The 20,464-nt window shown below is 50.4% G+C and overlaps 2 protein-coding genes across 4 annotated transcripts; both read left to right on the top strand.

Annotated features, from left to right (window-relative positions):
- Positions 1-21: 21 nt before the first annotated feature.
- LOC114442130 (polyadenylate-binding protein-interacting protein 2-like) lies at positions 22-11,990 on the top strand. Of its 3 annotated transcripts, XR_003671318.1 has the most exons (5): positions 619-765; positions 1,016-1,179; positions 1,704-1,895; positions 2,006-2,469; positions 11,979-11,990. XR_003671318.1 is itself a non-coding variant. In XM_028415417.1 (4 exons), the coding sequence occupies exons 2-4, from the start codon at positions 1,045-1,047 to the stop codon at positions 2,069-2,071; spliced, it is 393 nt and encodes a 130-aa protein (XP_028271218.1). In that variant the 5' UTR covers positions 22-184; positions 1,016-1,044; the 3' UTR covers positions 2,072-2,675. The 3 variants fall into 3 exon arrangements, 2 of the variants coding, with proteins under 2 accessions (XP_028271218.1, XP_028271217.1); XM_028415417.1 differs by lacking the exons at positions 619-765; positions 11,979-11,990 and adding an exon at positions 22-184 and having other exon boundaries at positions 2,006-2,675; XM_028415416.1 differs by lacking the exon at positions 11,979-11,990 and having other exon boundaries at positions 2,006-2,675.
- LOC114442129 (neurogenin-1-like) lies at positions 9,753-10,542 on the top strand. Its single transcript, XM_028415415.1, has 2 exons — positions 9,753-9,833; positions 9,937-10,542. The coding sequence occupies exon 2, from the start codon at positions 9,949-9,951 to the stop codon at positions 10,540-10,542; it is 594 nt and encodes a 197-aa protein (XP_028271216.1). The 5' UTR covers positions 9,753-9,833; positions 9,937-9,948.
- Positions 11,991-20,464: the final 8,474 nt, after the last annotated feature.

Here is a 20,464-nt window from a genome sequence, read left to right on the forward strand (position 1 = left end):
CACTACAAACACACACACAGCGTGGACGTAGCACTACAAACACACACAGATCTGCGGCCGCTTCAGAGCAGGACGTTCCTGTGACTACAGTGATGCCTTCACGGCTCCTCCGGAAATCCCCTCATCGCAGCAGGTCCTGTACAAGGTCAGCCTAACCCGGGCGAGAGGAAAACTAAGCGGCAACGTGAGTTCGTTTTACCCTCTACTGCGTTAATACATGGAAAGACACGTGTTCGATGTTGGAGTTTAACGTTTAATTACCTAAAAATCAATGACAAACATACAAACAACAAAGAATGCCAAGCACCGTTTACACCCAGTCCACAGGCCTTCATCATCACAGAGGGCGAGTGTTCGAGATAAAAGATTGAATGTAAAAACAATTCAATCAATGGTTAACACGACTTAATTAGTCTTTTTAAAACAATAACTATACTGTGTGCTTTTCACATCAAACCGGAGAACATGTGTAACAACTGGAACCATGTGTCCCAGAAGAACTGCAGACGTTTGAAACGTTTTCCATCATTTGTGGCGAGAAAAACAAACAAAAGGTCGAATTCCAGGTAACAAAAGCCTTTTTTTCCGACGGTCCGCTTCTGTTGGTTCAACGTGCGTCCTGTGGTCCTGAAAGCAGCAGAGCGTCCGTCCAATCAGACGCAGGCGCAAGGTGACGTCAGAGATGTAAACAAACAGAGGCAGCCATTACAGCTCCAGCAGAGTTCCAGAGTTGACCGCTGGCTCCTTTGCCGTCGAATAAATCAGGTATCCCGGTGTCTTCAGGCCCGTAAACGCGGCAGCGTGTTCGTTGTGTTGTTGTTGTTACGTGGCTGAGTGTGTGCGGCGGGGTGTGTGTCGTTGGTTCCTGTTGTGTTGGGTGTGTTGACTGTAAAAATGTCGTTAGCCGCCTGCCATTGTTGTCTGCCAGACAGCGGCCATCACCGCTAGCCCCGGCCGGGCCGCGGACACCCCGGGGCGGAGCCGTCCGTGTCTAACGGTCCCCTTTCTCCTGCAGAGCCGGACTGACCGAGGCGGGCCGTGGACATGAAGGACCCGAGCATCAGCAGCAGCAACATGGCGGTCAGCACCGAGGTGATCCTAAACAACCAGTTTAACTCCGAGGAGAACCCGTTCGCTGAGTACATGTGGATGGAGAACGAGGAGGAGTTCAACAGGCAGGTGAGGAGGCGCACCTGGCGGCCGGAAGTGAGGCTTCACACAAAGCCATGGAAACAGGATAATCACACAAAACATGTGACATATGGCAGAAGAGAAATAGAAAAGTAAAACGAAGCCAACAGCACGGCTGATGCCCAGATGTCCCAGCTTCTTATGGGCACCTGGATGCATTAGTCTGATCCATGGACACAATAAAAACATGTCACATAAAAACCCCAGAAATGTTTGTGAGCCTGAAATAACATACATTAAAAAGAATTGTAGCGTCCAGACGGGACAAAGGGAGAGGAGGTCGTTTCTCCTGATGACTTGAAGAGCACATGTGTGCAGATGTTCTCGTCCTTCATTCTAACCCACAGGTGTAGAGATGGAGCGCTCCTCTCTCTGCAGTGTCTGCAGCCGGCCTGGTGTGATCACAAACCTCTGGCACAGGAACGTCCTCGTCATGTGACCCTTAAGTTTCAGCAGCATGGTCACCTTCACAACAGCTGTGTAACCCGCTCTGTGTGTGTCTGTGTGTGCAGGTGGAGGAGGAGCTGTGGGAGGAGGAGTTCATTGAGCACTGCTTTCAGGAGATGCTGGAGGAGGAGGAGCAGCGGGAGTGGTTCATCCCGTCCAGAGACCTCCCCTCTCAGACCGTCAGCCAGCTGCAGGAGCAGATCAGCCTGCTGGTGCTCGACGGAGATCTCCACGCCGATGCCGACTTCGACGTTGTGGTGAGTCCAGTCAGGAGCTGGAGGAGCTGCAGCAGCGCCGGGCTCACTGAATGACCGTGCTCTATCCAGCAGGGGGCGCTCTTTCCTCACTCTCCTCTTCTCTCCACCAGGTAAACAGCAGTCTCAACCCCAATGCCAAGGAGTTCACCCCGGGAATCCAGAAACATGTCATGTGACCCCTCCAGGGTCCCCGCCTGTCCCAGCCCGCACTGTGACATCACTCACAAGATGTCTGCCGTATTTTCCAGCCGTCACTCGACCTTCAGCCTGATGTGTTGCCAAAGTTCTGCACTCGCATGTGTTCAAAGTTACTGCACCCTGTGTGTGTGTGTGTGTGTGTGTGTGTGTGTGTGTGTGTGTGTGTGTGTGTGTGTGTGTGTGTGTGTGTGTGTGGACTCTCTGAATGTAAAATCAGCTGAGAGGTGTGTGTGTGTGTTTCAGAACAAACTGCTTCCTGTTCCACCATAGGCTTTTATTTGCACTTTTAGAAACCCGACCTGGTAGAAGCTGTCGCCTTCAGGGTCTCCTCGTGTTTCTCGGCACTTTCCGTTCTCTTCTGTTCAGGTCTCCCAGGGTGACCCAGCTGTGTTGTGTTTGGTTGTGTTCTCACGGCCTTTTCCCAGCGTCCTTTGCGTTGGTCATCCTCGCTCTGTTGCCTCGTTAACTGATGTGGTGTTTTTCTAACTGCACATAAAGTACTGTATAAAAACATATAAAAAAAGATGTTAAAAATCTATTTTTTCTTAAACTACTAGAATAAATGTTTATGGAGAAAACGTGTGAGCTTGTTGTTGACCCTCATTCCTGATGATGGGAACATAGTGTCATCAGAACCTTTCTGTCCCTGCTCAGCTCCTGTAGCCGCGGCCTCCTCTCGCTGTGTGCTGGTGAGTCTGTTGTGGACTTCATTGTGTGTGTTGGAACCCGTACTTGCTGTGTGGTACTCTGTGGTTCTAACTAGCTAGCTAGCGCTCTGACGTGCTAACAGATAGTTTACCCTCAAGTAGCCTTTAGCATCCCAGCCGGAAAGAACTGTAGTTATGCTAAAGCTAATATATGATGAACTTTATTGAAAAGATGGCGGAGGGTGAGGGGGAGGAGCCACACGGAGCGCGGTGCAGGGTTCTTCATGTTTAATGAAGGCTGACATGTTATCAACGTTAGAATAAACAGAACACACGGAGCCCGGCTGCTGCCCACAGCTTCAGTCATGGCTGCAGAGTTTAGGTGTAAATATGTTTTAAATGAGCCCACTCTTGATGTTTGTGTCTGTCTGCTGGAGCCTCCCTGGATCGCCGCTGTTCCAGCAGCAGGGGGCAGCAGAGGACTTCACGGCGTGGTCTCTTCTTCCATACATCAGCTGCAGCTCCGTATCCCACAGGTTAGACACACACACACACACACACACACACACACGGCTGTGTGCAGGGGGCGTGGCCTCAGGGCAGCAGGTCATCGCTCTGGTTGGGCAGAGGAAGCTGTCAGGGAATGTGTGTGCAGCAGCCACAGATGTCTGCAAAGAGCCTGCAGGTCATGACCTCCATGTTGGTGTCAGGGACCCCCCCATCATCATCATCACCTTCACCATACTCTTCGTCAGTGAGTGTGCTGCACACACTGGCTCTTTGTTCACACACAGTCCACAAGAGGCTCTGACAGGTTTCCAGCTCGAAGGATGGAACATGTTGGCTGCATGCCGCATCCTTACTATGTGATGCAATGCATTCTGGGAGCATCAGGTTGAAGCTTCATGACTATGACAGCTTGCTGTCTCTGAACCAGACAGGAAGTGCTGGCATGTGTGACATCACACAGATGTGTGTGTGAAGGTGTGTTCAGGTGATGATGCTTCCTCTGAGTTTCAGTCTGTCAGCTGACTGGCAGCCGTCCTGCAGGCGCTGCAGCAGATGGAGGATGTGTTTTCAGTGTGAGGAGGAAGTGCTTCAAACACTCGCCTCATGGCGGTGGGTCAGTGCAGAGTCAGGTGTATAAAACCATTTGTGAGTTTCTTCCTCAACTGTTTTCTTTATTTGTTTGTTCTGATCCTTCATAACTTCACTCTGAGGTTGTTGCTCCTGATATTTCTTATCCTCTACACTGCTGCGTGTCCGTCAGCTCGGCTTGTGAAGTGGGGGTGCAGTTTGTTGTTGTGGGCCTGTGATTGGTCGCCGCTGCGCTCCTCTCTGATGCAGATTTCTTTGTGAACTGTGGCAGTTTATTTTCTCTGCAGAGAAACCTGACGGTGCAGGAGGCAGTCTGCCCCCCAGCCTCCAGCCCTGCAGCTTTCAGATGCAAACGAAGCAGACATATGGAGAGGAGGTCTCTCTGCCGCGGCCCTCCTAAAGATTCAGATTGTATGACAAATCACGTCCAGGGCGGCTCAGCCTCCACCACACCCCCACACGACAGCTTCATTAGGCTAAAAGAAGAAGACTCGCAGCTCCTTCTCCCCTCCTCAATTACTCCTTTGTTGAGGCCAATTCTACTTATTGCTCTCCGAACCATATGGCCCTCTCTGCCTCTCTACTGTGCAGCCTGACGGCGCTGCGCTGCTGAGGCATGCCTGCCTGTTGTTCTGAAAGTATTTGCAGAAACATCAGGTCCTACACTTTATAGTGAGTTTGTTGGACTTGAATGTGGAACTGGAAAACACTGAGATCTGAGTGTCACCTGTGGATTCAGTCTGACCTCACCGCATTGAACAGGCGGATCGGATCGGGTCATGTTCAGTCTGCGGGCCAGCACACCATTCCACCTTTTCATTTATTTTATTTAGCAGGACCGTGCATATTAAACCACAGCATCTGTAACATGGCAGAATCAGCCAAAGGCTAGTTCCACCTGTTGTCCTGTGGCACCCTAGAACGAGCAGGATGTTAGCGTGCTGTTAGCCCATTACAGCAGAGGCAGTCCGATACAGATCAGATGAGTTCTTAAAGCACGACAGCAGCAGAGGGTTCAGCACAAACATGAAACCCTCTGCACAGACGGAGCTACGTCACATGACTGAGCTGCCCGGCGGAGATCAGTGTGAAGGAAATGTTATCTTGTTGCACCCGCCGCCTTTAAATCCACAATATCGACATCATGTGATCAGGACGGGCACAGCACAGACAGCGCCACCTGCTGCTCACCTGCTTCCAGACTGTCGAATCTCTGCGGGCTGCGCGATGACTTGGTGTCCGGCTCTGTGACGGATCTTTCTGGAGGTTCTGTTTTCTGGCCGTGGCGTTGCCATGACGCCGGCAGGCTGAGGATAAATCCGGAGCGTCGTCTTTGTGGTGAACCAGAGGTAAATTATAACCCTGAGCAAACAGCTGCAGACAAGTGAAAAGGAAGCTGCTCCCAGAATGCAACAGCAGATTGATGGAGGTGGAGGCCGGCGTGCTGAGGCCGCGCGGTCACGGCGGGCGACAGCATTCAGGCGGCTGATTCACGCCAACGTTCCATTACATTAAAACCTTCCTGAACAACAAGGCGGCTGTGAAGAGACGGGAAGATATTCATAAGAGCAGACAAACGGGACAAAGGACTGTATTTGACCAAAGACGTGATGGAGGAGCGGCAGGAGGAAGAGGAGGAGGAGGAGGAGGAGGTGTTTACTGAGGCATCACTCTCCAACCTGCAGCAAACCAGAACCCTGCTGCTGCGTCACAGCCACACTTTGAAGAGACTGTTCCACAGAAGAGACGTTTCACTTTCAAACACGTTCAGCTCATGTTGCTGTGAGCGAATGTAACCATGACGACAGAACTTAACCTCCCCACCGTGACCCCGGCTCCACGCTCCCAGCACTAAAGCAGATCCCTGAATCTGTGATCACACGCAGTGAAAACACTTCGGTGAATGTGGAGACGTGTGTGTGTGCAGCCACGTCTTCAGTTGTTACAGGATTACTGCGGTCCAGCAGATTAAACTGCTTCTCTTCGACACTTGTTTTGTTTCCTCGTTTTCCTCAAGAGCCCTCCAGTGTGTGTGAGAGTGTGTGTGTGTGTGTGTGAGTGTGTGTGAGTGAGCGAGTGTGTGTGTGAGAGTGTGTGTGAGTGTGTGTGTGTGTGAGTGAGTGAGTGTGTGAGTGTGTGTGTGTTCCCTTTGGTTCATTCAATTCTGTGTCATTTTCTCACGTGTTTCACTTCATTGAAATTCAATCACATCTCGTGTTGCTGGGACTTAATCCTGTCAGAGCTTCACCCCGGACAGACCTCTCACTCTGAGCTTTATTCTGTAAAGAGAGATTAAATCACAGCAGCAAGTCTGTCCTTACAAAATAAAACTCGGCCTGATCTGTCCTTACAAAATAAAACTCGGCCTGATCTGTCCTTACAAAATAAAACTCGGTCTGATCTGTCCTTGCAAAATAAAACTCGGCCTGATCTGTCCTTACAAAATAAAACTCGGCCTGATCTGTCCTTACAAAATAAAACTCGGCCTGATCTGTCCTTACAAAATAAAACTCGGCCTGATCTGTCCTTACAAAATAAAACTCGGCCTGATCTGTCCTTACAAAATAAAACTCGGCCTGATCTGTCCCTACAAAATAAAACTCGGCCTGATCTGTCCTTACAAAATAAAACTCAGCCTGATCTGTCCCTACAAAATAAAACTCGGCCTGATCTGTCCTTACAAAATAAAACTCAGCCTGATCTGTCCCTACAAAATAAAACTGCATTGCAGGATAAACTTCACTATGACTGATTTCTGGAGCCTAAATATGATCACCACAAGCTAAAAGCTAATGCTACGGTATCTACACCTGCTTGGAACCAGCCTCTAGTGGCCCCTGGAGGAACTGCAGTTGGTAATGACAGGGCACATCAGGGTCGTGACTGATGCAGTGAGTTTAAACACTGACGTGCTCCAGACCTGATCCATGTAAACCTGAGCCGCACTACCAACATGCCCGGCAGCTCTCGGCCAACAGGACGGCAGCTGTAAAGTGTTTCTGTCCATTAACTACAGTGTGACAAGCTGTTGGATCACTTTGAAGTGACGGAGGCTGTAAAATAACAACCTGCCTCCACCTTCCTCTGCTCCTCCTCCTCACAGCGCTGCTCTGTGTGTGGCATGGATTTCATTTGATTTGAGAACCAGATCCACCATCCTTAACATTTTAACCAACAACCACAAACGGCGTGTATGGAAAGGTCGACCAAACCCTGCAGTTCTTCCAGAGTCCACTAGAGGTTGGCGGCGACCGTGAGTCAGTGAGCCCTCCATGTGACTCAAAGAATCCTCTGAAGGATTTCAGAGGATTTGATATATTTGAAATCTTTCCTGACCCTCAGCTGAAGACGTCCTCAGCATGCTGTAACAGCTTGTCCTGCTTTCTGGTGTCTTAGAACGTCTCTGCTTCAGGGACTGTGCGCTCGTCCTGAAATCGTATTTCAGTGCATGTCAAACTCTCAGCGACACAAGTTTATCCTCTCTCTTTCTTCCCGTCATCTGAATCACTGACGGAGACTTTACTTTGTTTTGACGCTCTGCTGTTTGTAAAGTTGTGGACGTGTGAGCAAGTTTTGTCCTCTTTGAGCGAGCGGGTCTTGTGCCGGCCCTGCAGCCGGGGCACCGATGATTTGTGTGCAGCCTGGCTTTGGTTTTGTTCCTGCTGAGCCACATTTGAATAAGAATGCTGCCAATAGAGTGGCTGAGGCAGAAAGAAAGCAGCACAAAAGGCCAGAGGAGCTGAATTTGGACAGAGGACAAACCAGGAGAGGACTGAAAAGAAGTGCGGGGCGGACGGCCACAATGGAACAATTCACCTTATAATCGCTTTGATATATTATACATGCCTGAAGACTCTAAACATTGTGTAATTATTTATAAATGACTGTCCCCCCTCCGGCTGCAGAAAGACTCTGCAGGTCTCTGCTGGATAAATGGAATAATTAATGGAAAATTGTACGGCTGTCTCATAAAGATGTCTTTAAAAACCACTGAAGGACAAACAAAAACCCAGACTGCATAAAGTTTCAGTCTGCAGACTCCCCTCACTCCGATCACACGCTGCAACAGCACAGCCCCAAACCAGACCGAGACCAGGTCCATGAACAGGCCTGCCGCCAAATCCAGAGCGGAACCAGGTCCATGACCAGGCCTGATGCCAAAACCAGAGCGAAACCAGGTCCATGACCAGGCCTGATGCCAAGACCAGAGCGAAACCAGGTCCACAACCAGCCCTGACACCAAGACCAGAGCCAAACCAAGTCCATGACCAGGCCTGACGCCAAAACCAGAGCGAAACCTAGTTCACATCCAGGCCTGACGCCACAAACCAGAGCGAAACCAGGTCCATGACCAGGCCTGACGCCAAAACCAGAGCGAAACCTGGTCCACAACCAGCCCTGACGCCACAAGCCGGACTGAAACCAGGTCCACAACCAGGCCTGACACCAAAACCTGAGCCAAACCAAGTCCATGACCAGGCTTGACACCATAGCCAGTCCGAAACCAGGTCCACATTCAGGCCTGACACTAAAACCAGTCTGAAATCTAGTCTACAACCAGGCCTGACACCAAGACCAGTCCGAAACCTGGTCCACAAACCAGGCCTGACACCAAAACCAGAGGGAAACCAGGTCCACACCAGGCCTGACACCAAAGCCAGTTCGAAACCAGGTCCACATTCAGGCCTGACACCAAGACCAGTCCGAAACCAGGTCTACAACCAGGCCTGACACCAAGACCAGGTCCAACAGCTGGATCTGACACCAGAAACTACTGATGCCCAGATTCACAGCTGCTCTGGGGGTGGAGTTTGTGTGTTGGTGTCAGGGCTCTGTCTTCACTGGTGACAGCTTGAGTCTTGTTTAAGTTAGAGCAGCTCATGTGGACCTCAAGCTCCTCTAAAGGTCCAGTTTTATACCAGTCTATGACCCCCAAACCTTCTATCAGAATTCAGGAGGAGCTCGTTTTTTTCCAACAGTGTGTTTATAAAAAATAACATATACAATAAAAGCAATCGACAAACAATTAAACAGGGAGGAAAGCAGCGGGTGCATACATCAAGACATTAGACAAAGAAGAAAGACAGGTCTACTTCTCCAGCTGTTGATCTTTAGGAGTGAGGTGATCTTCTCTAAAGGCACAGACGCCTCTCTTGGTCAAAGTGTTTCCAGCCTGGCGCAGTAACCTGGAGGAGCTCATGTGATCAGACCTCCTGTCGGTATCGTGTGTCACATAAATAATCGTGCAGCTCTGTCGGCAGCTTTTAGTGTTTGGACGTTTGTGTGGAGCTGCTGCAGCCTTCTGTGTGACCTCTGACCTTCATCAACAAGCTATCCTATGATGTATATATTCAATAATTATACTCTGACTTTCTCCAAACATCCAGACCGCTGCTGTCTCTGATGGATGAGGCGTTCGGGGACAGCACCGAGCCCTGACACGAGGTTTAAACTTTCTTTGTGCTGTCCTCCTGCTGCTCCTCTCTGTGGATGGAGGGATGATGGAGGGACGGTGGAAGGATGGACGAGTCCTCCGGAGCGTGTCTCCGCCCGGCGGGGGGGCGGGGCTCCTACTGACTCCTTTCTTTCTTTTTTACGTTTTTTGGTTTTAGCTCAGAAAGTGCTTCTTTTCTGTGTCGTGGGGGTGGGAGGGTTCGTGCGTGTCGTTCGCGTGGCCGGCCTCATCCTCTGATTGGCTGGCCGTGGTTACCGGCACGCTTCTCAGCGCGGGGCGAGCAAACACCGCAGGCGTCATTATGTTAATGAGCAGCTCCCGCGGCACGGGGCAGACCTGCCGCAGCATTCAGCCCCTCATCCTGCGCTCTGGTGGGGGGCTGGGGGGTGGGGGCGGGCATTGTCCGTCCTCGGTATATAAGCGGGCTGAGGCCGGTCGTGTGCCAGGCCCACCGGCTCACGCGAGCTGATCCAGAGCAAAAGACTCCGAGAGACGCGTGCCGCTCCGAGATCCCGCTCCAGAAAAGTTCAGCAGACTCAGGTGAGTTCCTCCGCTGGTCCACGCGCCCTGCAGCGTCCCGCACGTCAGTCTGCACGCGCTGCCGTCAGCCACAGGTCCTAACCGTCCTCTCCTCCCTCCACAGAACCAACCGAACATGGACCCCGTCTTCTCCGACATCGACAGCAACAGCTGCGACTTCTTCCCGCACAGCGACGATGAAGACTCCCGCGGCAGCCTGCGCTCCGCCTCCCCGGAGCCCGAGCAGCAGCAGCAGAAGAAGCGGCGCCGCGGGCGCGGCCGGGGCGAAGCCACCGTGCAGGTGGTGAAGAAGAACCGGCGGCTGAAGGCCAACGACCGGGAGAGGAACCGCATGCACAACCTGAACGACGCGCTGGACGCGCTGCGCGGCGTGCTGCCGGCCTTCCCGGACGAGACCAAGCTCACCAAAATCGAGACTCTGCGCTTTGCGCACAACTACATCTGGGCTCTGTCAGAGACCATCCGCATCGCCGACCTGCAGGCGGGAAAGACCGGCGACGTGCCCCGGCTGCTGAGCCCCCCGGGTCTCGGCGAAGCCAAGAGCCCCGGCAGCGACGCCTGCTCCTGGAGCTCCAGCGGTTCCTCGTCCTCTTCCTCCCCGGCATATTGCGCCTCCAGCCCGGGCAGTCCAGCCGCGCCGGAGGACTACAGCTACCTGCAGCAGGACGCTCTGTTCGGGTTCCGCAGCTTTGTGCCGGGCATCTACTGAGCGCCAGGCCCGCAGAGGGCCCGCAGAGGGCCCGCAGAGGGCCGCCAGAGGGCCCGCAGAGGGCCCGGAATAAGACTGAGAATCACTGTTTGCCTTACTGAGCTCGGATTGTAAATGAGAGTAATTTAAAAGGTTCTTTAGTTTGTGTTTTCCTCCAAAACATTTGCACTTTCATCCCCTCCTGCAGGTTACATTTTTTATTCGGAGGTGAAAAGTCAATTTTACAATTTGTAGAGAGATGAAGCAGAAAAGAGAGCGTGCAAATCAGTTTCAGGCCCTGACAATGGGCTGAAAGCAGCGGCCCTCATTCATTATGTATTCTGTCACCACACACACACACACACACACACTCTCTGTTAGCTCGTTGTTGTTTTTATTTATTCGTTTGTTTCGCATAAATTTTGTATTTTGTACATAAAGAGATTTTATTCTATTTACTTGAGGTTTGGTGCTGCAGCCAGGTTTTTACAAATAAAGTTCTAACGTTTCTAGAACAGGCTGTCCGTCTGATCGATCATCATTAATATTAATAAGATAACGGTCTGGAGCAGCAGGTGGGAAGAAGCTGTCAGATAATAAAACACTAGATGATCTGCGGGATCTTCTCACAGCGCGCTCAGCTAAACTGATCCTCATCTGAGTCCAACACCTCCATGCTCCCGCTCCGGGAGGGGGCTCCTCATCATTAGTGTTTCAAACAGAAACTTTTATGAACATGTTCGGCCTAACAACACAACAATATTTATACACGTTTATTTTATAGAGTCTGAACTTCCTTTATTTCCAGGGGAATCCTTCTTGTTACAGACAGAAAATCAAAGATGAAATTGAAACATATGATAAATATCTGAAGGTGTTTAAATCCCTGAGTTGATGTGAAGAATATTTACTGCTGTACGAGCCTGACACGAATGTCAGAGTCTGAGTGACTGTGACTGTTCAGAGTTCTTGTGACAGCGGTTATTAACACAATATTTATTCTATGTAAACATTTGAATTGTCAGTAACGTTTGGTGGACCGAGGACCTGTGACAGAGCTGTGGTGAACATGCAGAGCTGTGGTGAACATGCAGAGCTGTGGTGAACATGCAGAGCTGTGTCACATGTTGTCCTGATGGAGCCGTTGCATCATCTCACAGAAACTTTATTATTTCCGTGCGGGGACGCGGTGGTTGCGCGCCCCCGATGATTCCGACTCAGTGTATTGTCGGTGTGCGCGGGGCCGTGTTAATTGAGCAGGATTAACCGCCGGCGGCCCGCGTGCACCTGCAGACTGGTAATGAGGTCCAGTAAGTTTTAATTAGATTTCTATTGTGGCCGAAGCCAAACAGCAGAGAAGGACGCTGATTGGCTGGAAACCACGCGCGAGCAAGCGGAGGGGGGGGGGGGGGGTATACTCCTCTGTAAAACTAACGTCATGAAATGCATCCTGGGAGTTGTAGTTGACTCCTTTCCTGTCCAGACATCTTCCATACAAACTACAGGAAGTGTCCTCCGTGAGGTCAGACTCCTCCACGTTGTGATGTCACGGGGGGGGGGGGGGGGGGGGGGGGGGGGGGGGGGGGGGGGGGGGGGGGGGGGGGGGGGGGTCACTGGCACCACTTTGGGGTTAATAATTCCTTCATGTGTTCTTAACAGATCCAGTTATGACGGCCTGTGTGGTTGTCTCCATAGACGGTCATGTCTGACCCGTGTGGTAACGTGTTAGCAGAGATGCTAAATGCTGCCTTATGCATGCTAATGTTGATGGACAGCAGGTCACACACAGGAAGTAACATGAACGCCAACCAGCACCAAGGGCTATACTGACTCTATGTCCCCATCTCTGTCTCTGTCTGTCTGTCTCTGCTGAAAAACTTTTTGCTTTGGCCTCTCAGTTTAATCACCTCATTAAATATTGATCAGGACAAGATGGAAGAGACAGCAGGATGGCTGCCTCCAGCAGTGTGTGTGTGTGTGTGTGAGATGAATACAGTGAGCACTCTGCAGGGAGCTGGTCCTCCTCTTCCTCAGCCTGCAGGTTGTAACAGTGGAGGTCACACTGCTGTTAATGGAGACGACAGATGGCGTCCCCTCAGTCCTCTGCTGCAGGGACACAAAGGTCCAGTTCTGTGACTGTCCTATAAGGGAGCATCATCAGTCCACTGTAAATATCAACTGTACAGTGTTCCATACAAATGTTATGTCATTATCAATGATTGATAGTTTTTATTTTTAATCACTAAACAAAATATGTAAATATATCAGGGCTGTGTGAGGACTGTAGAAAATGGATCAGTAATCAAAGCAACTAAAAACCAATGAGAATGGTGATGATGATGATGATGATGATGATGGTGGTGATGATGATGATGATGATGATGATGATGGTGATGATGATGGTGATGATGATGATGATGATGATGATGGTGATGATGATGATGATGGTGGTGATGGTGATGATGATGATGATGATGGTGATGATGATGATGATGATGATGATGGTGATGAAGATGATAATGATGATGGTGATGGTGGTGATGATGATGATGGTGATGGTGGTGATGATGATGATGATGATGGTGGTGATGATGATGATGATGATGATGATGATGATGATGACGATGATGATGATGATGGTGGTGATGATGATGATGATGACGATGGTGATGATGGTGGTGGTGATGGTGATGGTGATGATGGTGATGGTGATGGTGATGGTGATGATGATGATGATGGTGATGGTGGTGATGATGTTGGTGGTGATGATGATGATGATGGTGGTGATGATGATGATGATGATGATGATGACGATGGTGATGATGGTGGTGGTGATGGTGATGATGGTAGTGATGATGATGGTGATGGTAGTGATGATGATGATGATGGTGATGGTGGTGATGATGTTGGTGATGATGATGGTGATGATGGTAGTGATGATGGTGATGATGGTAGTGATGATGATGATGATGGTGATGGTGATGGTGATGATGGTAGTGATGATGATGATGATGGTGATGGTGGTGGTAGTGATGATGATGATGATGGTGATGGTGGTGATGATGTTGGTGATGATGATGGTGATGATGGTAGTGATGATGGTGATGATGGTAGTGATGATGATGGTGATGGTGATGTTGATGGTGATGGTGATGGTGATGATGATGGTGGTGATGACTGTGGTGATGACTGTCCCAAAACAGTGATCTTTTCAAAATAAGAGCAGAACGTGATCTGTTTACAGCTTTATTGGTGAATGGTAACATGAATGGATGAATGGATGAGACTTCACCACAGCTGTAGGCTGAAACTCCATCCAGTGTTTTAGAACCAGACATGTTACACACACACACACACATACAAACACATATGCACATGCACGCACACACATAAACACATGCACACACACACTTAAACACACACACACATGCACACAAACACATACATGCACATAAACACACATAAACACACGCACACACACAAACACACACACATTAATAATTGATTATATCATGGACAACGTCACCTCCTGCCTGAGCGCTGAGGTAACGAGGTGTTATTGGACATGTGTTCCGTCTTTATCTTCACCTGTCACCTGGCCCCTCCCCCTCCCTGCAGCCACTGTCTGTCAACCAGACTCTTAAAGGACCAATTAGACTCAAGCTAAGCTGCTGTTTTATCAACAAGTCATTAAGCTGGAGGATGGCCTGCAGGAGTCTTCATCACCATCATCATCCTCATCACTGCAGCCTGTGTCTGACAGCTGTGTGTGTGTATCTGTGTGTGTATCTGTGTGTGTGTGTCCAAGGCCGTGTGAAGTAGGGGTGCTGAGGGTGCTGCAGCACCCCCTAGCAGAAGCCAGCATTAGTACAAAGGAATCTCTTCACTGCATTCCTCTGAGTATGATTAACGATCCACCCCTCAACAACTACAGACCAAACATACTGTTTAATAATAACAGAAGTGACCTTTGACATAAATGAATAACTCTGCAGCTACAGGCACTCGGACCTCCACAGAGCAGGGTTAGGGTTAGTCACTCGGACCTCCACAGAGCAGGGTTAGGGTTAGTCACTCGGACCTCCACAGAGCAGGGTTAGGGTTAGTCACTCGGACCTCCACAGAGCAGGGTTAGGGTTAGTCACTCGGACCTCCACAGAGCAGGGTTAGGGTTAGTCACTCGGACCTCCACAGAGCAGAAGTGAACTTCTTTAGGGAACAATGTAGTGTTTAAATAGTGTTGTTGGTCAAACAGAGCACAAGGCTCTGCAGCTGGAAAAGATCGTCCGATTGCTTAGTCGCCCATAGGATCGTAAGTGTGTGAGCGTGTGTATCTGTGTGTGTCTGTGAGGTTGTATCTGTGTGTGTGTGTGTCTGTGTGAGTGTGTGTATCTGTGTGTGTGTGTGTATCTGTGTGTGTATCAGTCTGTGTGTGTGTGTGTATCTGTGTGAGTGTGTGTATCTGTGTGTGAGTGTGTGTCTGTGTGTGTATCTGTATGTATCTGTGTGTGTGTGTCAGTGTGTGTGTGTGTGTGTGTGTGTGTGAATCTGTGTGTGTGTGTGTGTGAGTGTGTGTATCTGTGTGAGTGTGTGTATCTGTATCTGTGTGTGAGTGTGTATCTGTATGTGTGTGTGTGTCTGTTCTGACCCTGGTGAACACACTCTCCCTCTCCTGTGACTGTACAGGTGTGTATTCAGTCTCATGGTTGTGCGCCCCCTCAGGAAGCTCCCTGCGTCAGTCTGTCGCCTGCTGAGCTGTAGAAGCAGCAGCTTCATTTTCCATGTTATACTTCATGGAAACAGGAACATTCCAGCAGTGAAATCTTTCATTGGCCCAACAGAAACAGAGACCTGTAGGGCGGTGTAGAGGACAGGTGTGGCTCCTTAGATCTTCAGTTACTTGGACGGGTTTAGTAACTGCTGGCTGTGCTTGTCCCAGGTTCTTTCTCGGAGAGTCGGGCCTCTGAACAGCTCTCCACTGACCTGAACTAAGATAATTCATTGTTATGAATTAGGAGAATGTACCAGAAATGGTCTGGACCGGTTTGGTCTCCACTGTCAGAAGTGTAGTGCAGGAATGGAAGACCACAGGAGCAGTGACTGTGAAGATGGGGGAAGGATGGTCACAGACCAGCCACAGACCACCTCCAGAGAACTACAGGAACATCTGGCTGCTGATGGTGTCGTTGTTCATCACACAATCCAGTGTTACACCAGGAAAAGCTCTTTGGAAGGGCGATGCACAAAAAGCCTTTCCTGAGTGTTCATCACAAGAAGAGTCCATGAGGCATGTGAAAGCACATCTGGACAAGAAAGAAGTGTTTTGGAAGAAGTACTGTGAAGAAGAGACGGACATAGAGGCGTTTGGTCAGAACCAGAGGAGGCATGCATGTTGTGAGACACTGAACTCCAGGAGAGGAACTTATTACAGTGACATTTGGTGTCCATCCTGTTCTGGGGCTGCGTGGCCAGCACAGGTACTGGAGACCTGGTTGAAGCTGAGGGCCACGTGGACTCCTCTCAGTATCAGCAGATTCTTGAAGAATGTTCAAGAGTCAGTCAGTTGAAGCTCTGCCGGGGTCGGAGGTTTCAGCAGTGATCCCGAGCACTGTTAAAAATCCACCAAGGAATCCATGCTGAAGCTCCAGCACCATGCTCTGGAATGTCCATCCCAGTCCTCAGACCTTAACATCACTGACAGTGTATGGGTTGAAGCAGGCCGTCTATGCACAGAAGCCAAGAAACCCGACTGACCTGGAGCTGTTTTGGAGGAACAGGCCGAAACACCAGCTGCCAGACTTCAGGGCCTGTCCGAGGCTACAGGAGGCGTGTACAGGCTGGTAAGAAGCTCTGCTAGATATTGATGGAAGGATTTCTTTGCACGTGCCTGTTTTTGATTACATGCACATCAAAATGTTTCTGTTGGGCCGATGGAAGTCGTGTCACTGCTAAGTGTTTTTGTTTCCATCATGTTGACATGAAGCTGCTGCTTCCACAGCTCAGCAGGGGACACACTGATGCAGGGAGCTTCCTGAGGGGCCCAGACCTTTGCATGAGTCCTGGCTGATGTGCCTCTCAGAGCAGGCTGCTGATCAGCCGCCTCCTCTTTCAGCTCATTGTAAATTCCTCCACATTGTTCTCAATTTGTTGGCCCACTCTCTGCTCTTTGTGTGAGAGGACTAAAGCTCTCTGCAGTGTCCTCTCCTCCCACACTTTACAGCCTCACACACAGGAAGAGTTCCTGCAGTCAAACGCCTCGTGGCCTTTTCCTCTTTCTCTCTCTCTGAACATCACTCCTCCTCCTCCTCCTCCTCCTCTTCCTCCTCTGAGCATGCTACAGGCCCAGCTGACTGCTGAGAGCTGAGGACTGAGAGCTGAGAGCTGAGGACTGAGGACTGAGGACTGAGAGCTGAGGACTGAGGACTGAGAGCTGAGGACTGAGGACTGAGGACTGAGGACTGAGGACTGAGAGCTGAGGACTGAGAGCTGAGGACTGAGGACTGAGGACTGAGGACTGAGAGCTGAGGACTGAGGACTGAGTGCTGAGGACTGAGGACTGGATGCTCCGGCAGCCACATGAAGAGGAGCTGCAGAGCTTTGTTGTGACACAACAGAGGAGGAAGAAGAGCCCTCACTTCCTCCGGTCTGCCTCCACCCCGAGGCCGCTCCACCCTCCATTGACTCACCTGTTTACAGGAAATGCTCCAATCACTGCCCCTGTACCCTCTACATTGTAAATGAAAGTCTCCCTTTCACACAGTGTGTGCCCGCCTGAGGGCAACAACCACGACAAGCTGCATACAGCAACAACACCAAGGCTGCACACAGCACTTCACTGTGTGCGAGTGTGTGTTCTGATTGCTCCTCTACACACACACACACACACATACACTCCATCCTGTCTGCAGCCAGAGAGCAGTCAGAGAGTGTTGCTGCTCCATCATGGCCTCCTGCTGGGTGCTGAGGGGGGCAGGACTTTAGTGTTACTGGACCTTGTTGGAGTGAACTCTGTATTTTGGGAGGTGTTAACTCAGACATGAAGAATAAAGTAGTTTGATTACATATTTCCCCACATGATGCATTCAAGGACCATCAGATCAAAGTGTGATGTTCTGTTTTTCCTCCTGTCAGTTCGGTGATTTGTTTGCAGGCTTATTCCAGTCTTCAGCAGATGGTTCTGCAGCGTGTGCTGAGGATGAGGGCGCTGTGTGCGGAGGATGAGGGCGCTGTGTGCTGAGGATGAGGGCGCTGTGTGCTGAGGATGAGGGCGCTGTGTGCTGAGGATGAGGGCGCTGTGTGCGGAGGATGAGGGCGCTGTGTGCGGAGGATGAGGGCGCTGTGTGCGGAGGATGAGGGCGCTGTGTGCGGAGGATGAGGGCGCTGTGTGCGGAGGATGAGGGCGCTGTGTGCAGGTATGCTCTAACATGCTGCTGTGGAACATCTCTGAACCTGCTGGTTTGTTCAGTCATGAATGATTGAAAACATGTTTTTATGAAGCACAGATCCAGCAGAGGGACAGGAGGAGGCTGAGGAGGCTGCGGACGCACACACAGATGCTTGGTCGCACCATCACACACTCGGTGAGGCGCGCATGCTGACAGAACACACACATTGACACAGAGCACTTACAGGAACCGTCAGGGAGACACACACCCTGAAGAGGATCTGATCACATGACAGAAAATAAATGTGTGCGTGTGTCCACTCATGGATCATTAGTGCTCTCTTCACTCTGCTCTGAAAGCCCTTCATCGTCCACTTCTACCTGTCGACCTGCTCACCTCTGACCTGTGTGTTTTTACACCCTGAACTCTGACTCACACACACACACTCACACACACACGGTGCCTGGGGCATGTGTGTGTCCTTTAAAAGCCCACAGAGGCAGAACAGAGTCACAGGAAAGTGTCAATCAAGAGAGCAGCCAAGCAGCATGGACACACACACACACACACACACACACACACACACACAGAGTGCTTGTGTGTATGAATAGAACCCTTCAGAAACATTCTGGTGTGTCATTGGACTCATTGTCATGTCATCTGATGTTACTACATGGTTAGCATTAGCGCTAGCATTGGCTCATAGATACTTTACAAAGATCGATCAGTTCAGTGTAGCAGGTCTTTCTGGTTTAGCCCATCAAACACTAGCATGCTGCTAACGGCTGCTGATTGGTCAGCTCAGATTAGGACTGATGGGACAGGAGGTCCTCCCTCCATGAGTCCTCACATGTATGTCCCTATAGGGGCTCTGCTGCTGCTGCTGATGTGTCCAATCAGAGCGGAGGATGCTGGGAAGAGGCTCGTGGTGACATCACTGAGAGTTAACAGGATGAATATTGATCTGAAAGGATGTAATACATCTAATACTGAAACTGTGTCTTTGAGAACATGATGAGGATGAACTCTTTACTTTTTTGGGCTCTATAGGAACCCTTATCTGAGGAGTAACCACCACCCCCACCCCACCCCCACCCCCACAGATAGACATCAGGAAACCGAGCCTCAGAGCTGCTGTTCAGGTAAACAGATGGGAGTTTCTGCCCTCTGCTCTCTCTGCTCTACAAGATAACCTCTGACTCCCTCCTCCTCCTCCTCACAGCTTCTCCTCCTCCCTCCTTGTGGCACTGATTGCACCTGTAACTCCCCCCACACTCACACACACACACACACACACACACACACACACACACACACACACTCACACACACACACACTTGAGGCAGAGTAGAGTTTCATCCTCTTCACCCTCTCAGGACCTCTAGTACTCACTAATTGGTTCATTCATCTCAGCAGGTTGGTGTCAGAGAGGAGGAGGAGGAGGAGGAGGAGGAGGAGGGTTTCACCTTCACTCAGATTTCTGTCTGTTTTGTTTGGAGGATCTATTGATCCTCAATTAAAATCATTTGAATTTGATCAGATTTCATCAAATTCTAGCACTTAGCTCTTCCTGTCCCCTCAGTGTGTGGAATGTTAGCATGTTAGCACTTCCTCTGTGGCTAACAGGAGCTCAGCAGATCCTTAGTGAAGATGATCCTGCTGAGCTACACCTGATTGGTTTTCTGCTGTAATCCAGGAGAGGAAGGAGGACTCTGATTGGCTGTTCTTGTAAAACACCAGAACGCTCTGAACAGTGAGGAATCGATCAATGACAGTGATCAGGCGGTCAGACCTTTATCATGTTATTGAGGTTTTACAGCTTTATATCAGTCTCTCAAAGGGGGGCTGCATACTGAGCACAGAGGAGGGCATTGTGGGTAACTGGGGGCTTCAGAGCTCCATTGATGATTAAAGAATTCACAGAAGACTGGACTTTACTGCAGGACACAGGAGAGAGAGAGCGTGTGTGTGTGTGTGTGTGTGTGTGTGTTGGTGGGTGTGTGTGTGTGTGTGTGTGTGTGTTGGTGGGTGAGTAGTTATGAGGTCTTAATCAGCTGCTGCCCCCCCCCCCCCCCCCCCCTTTGTCTTCTACAATTACCTCTTCTTAGTGTCCACACGACGTGCTGCAGCTCCAAGTCATCCGGAGGGCGAGGGGCTCCTCACCACCCCCACCCAGCTCCCCACCCGTTTCATCATTTAACCCCCCCTGAGTTTTAGGGTTCATCCCCTCCGTGTCCCGGTTGAACCTCTGACCCCCGACGCTCCAAAAAGACTGAAGCAATTTCCAGAGCAATAAACTGTTTCTACGGCAACGAGACCCAACGCTCCCACAACGTGACTCCCACAACGTGACTCCCACAACGTGACTCCCACATACGTGAGGTGTGAGGGGGATTTCTCGAGCCTTCCGTGGTCTCGTCCACAGCGTCCTCCTCAGACATCTCTGAATAATGACGCCTTCAGCTGGATTTCTCTTTTCGCTCCTGCAGAAATTCACCATGAAGAAAAGTATAAATCAGACCCGCCCGGCCACAATGGCGGCGAGGAGGGCGAGGACG

This window comes from Parambassis ranga, chromosome 10, assembly GCF_900634625.1.
Source record: "Parambassis ranga chromosome 10, fParRan2.1, whole genome shotgun sequence".
Lineage (NCBI taxonomy): Eukaryota > Metazoa > Chordata > Actinopteri > Ambassidae > Parambassis > Parambassis ranga.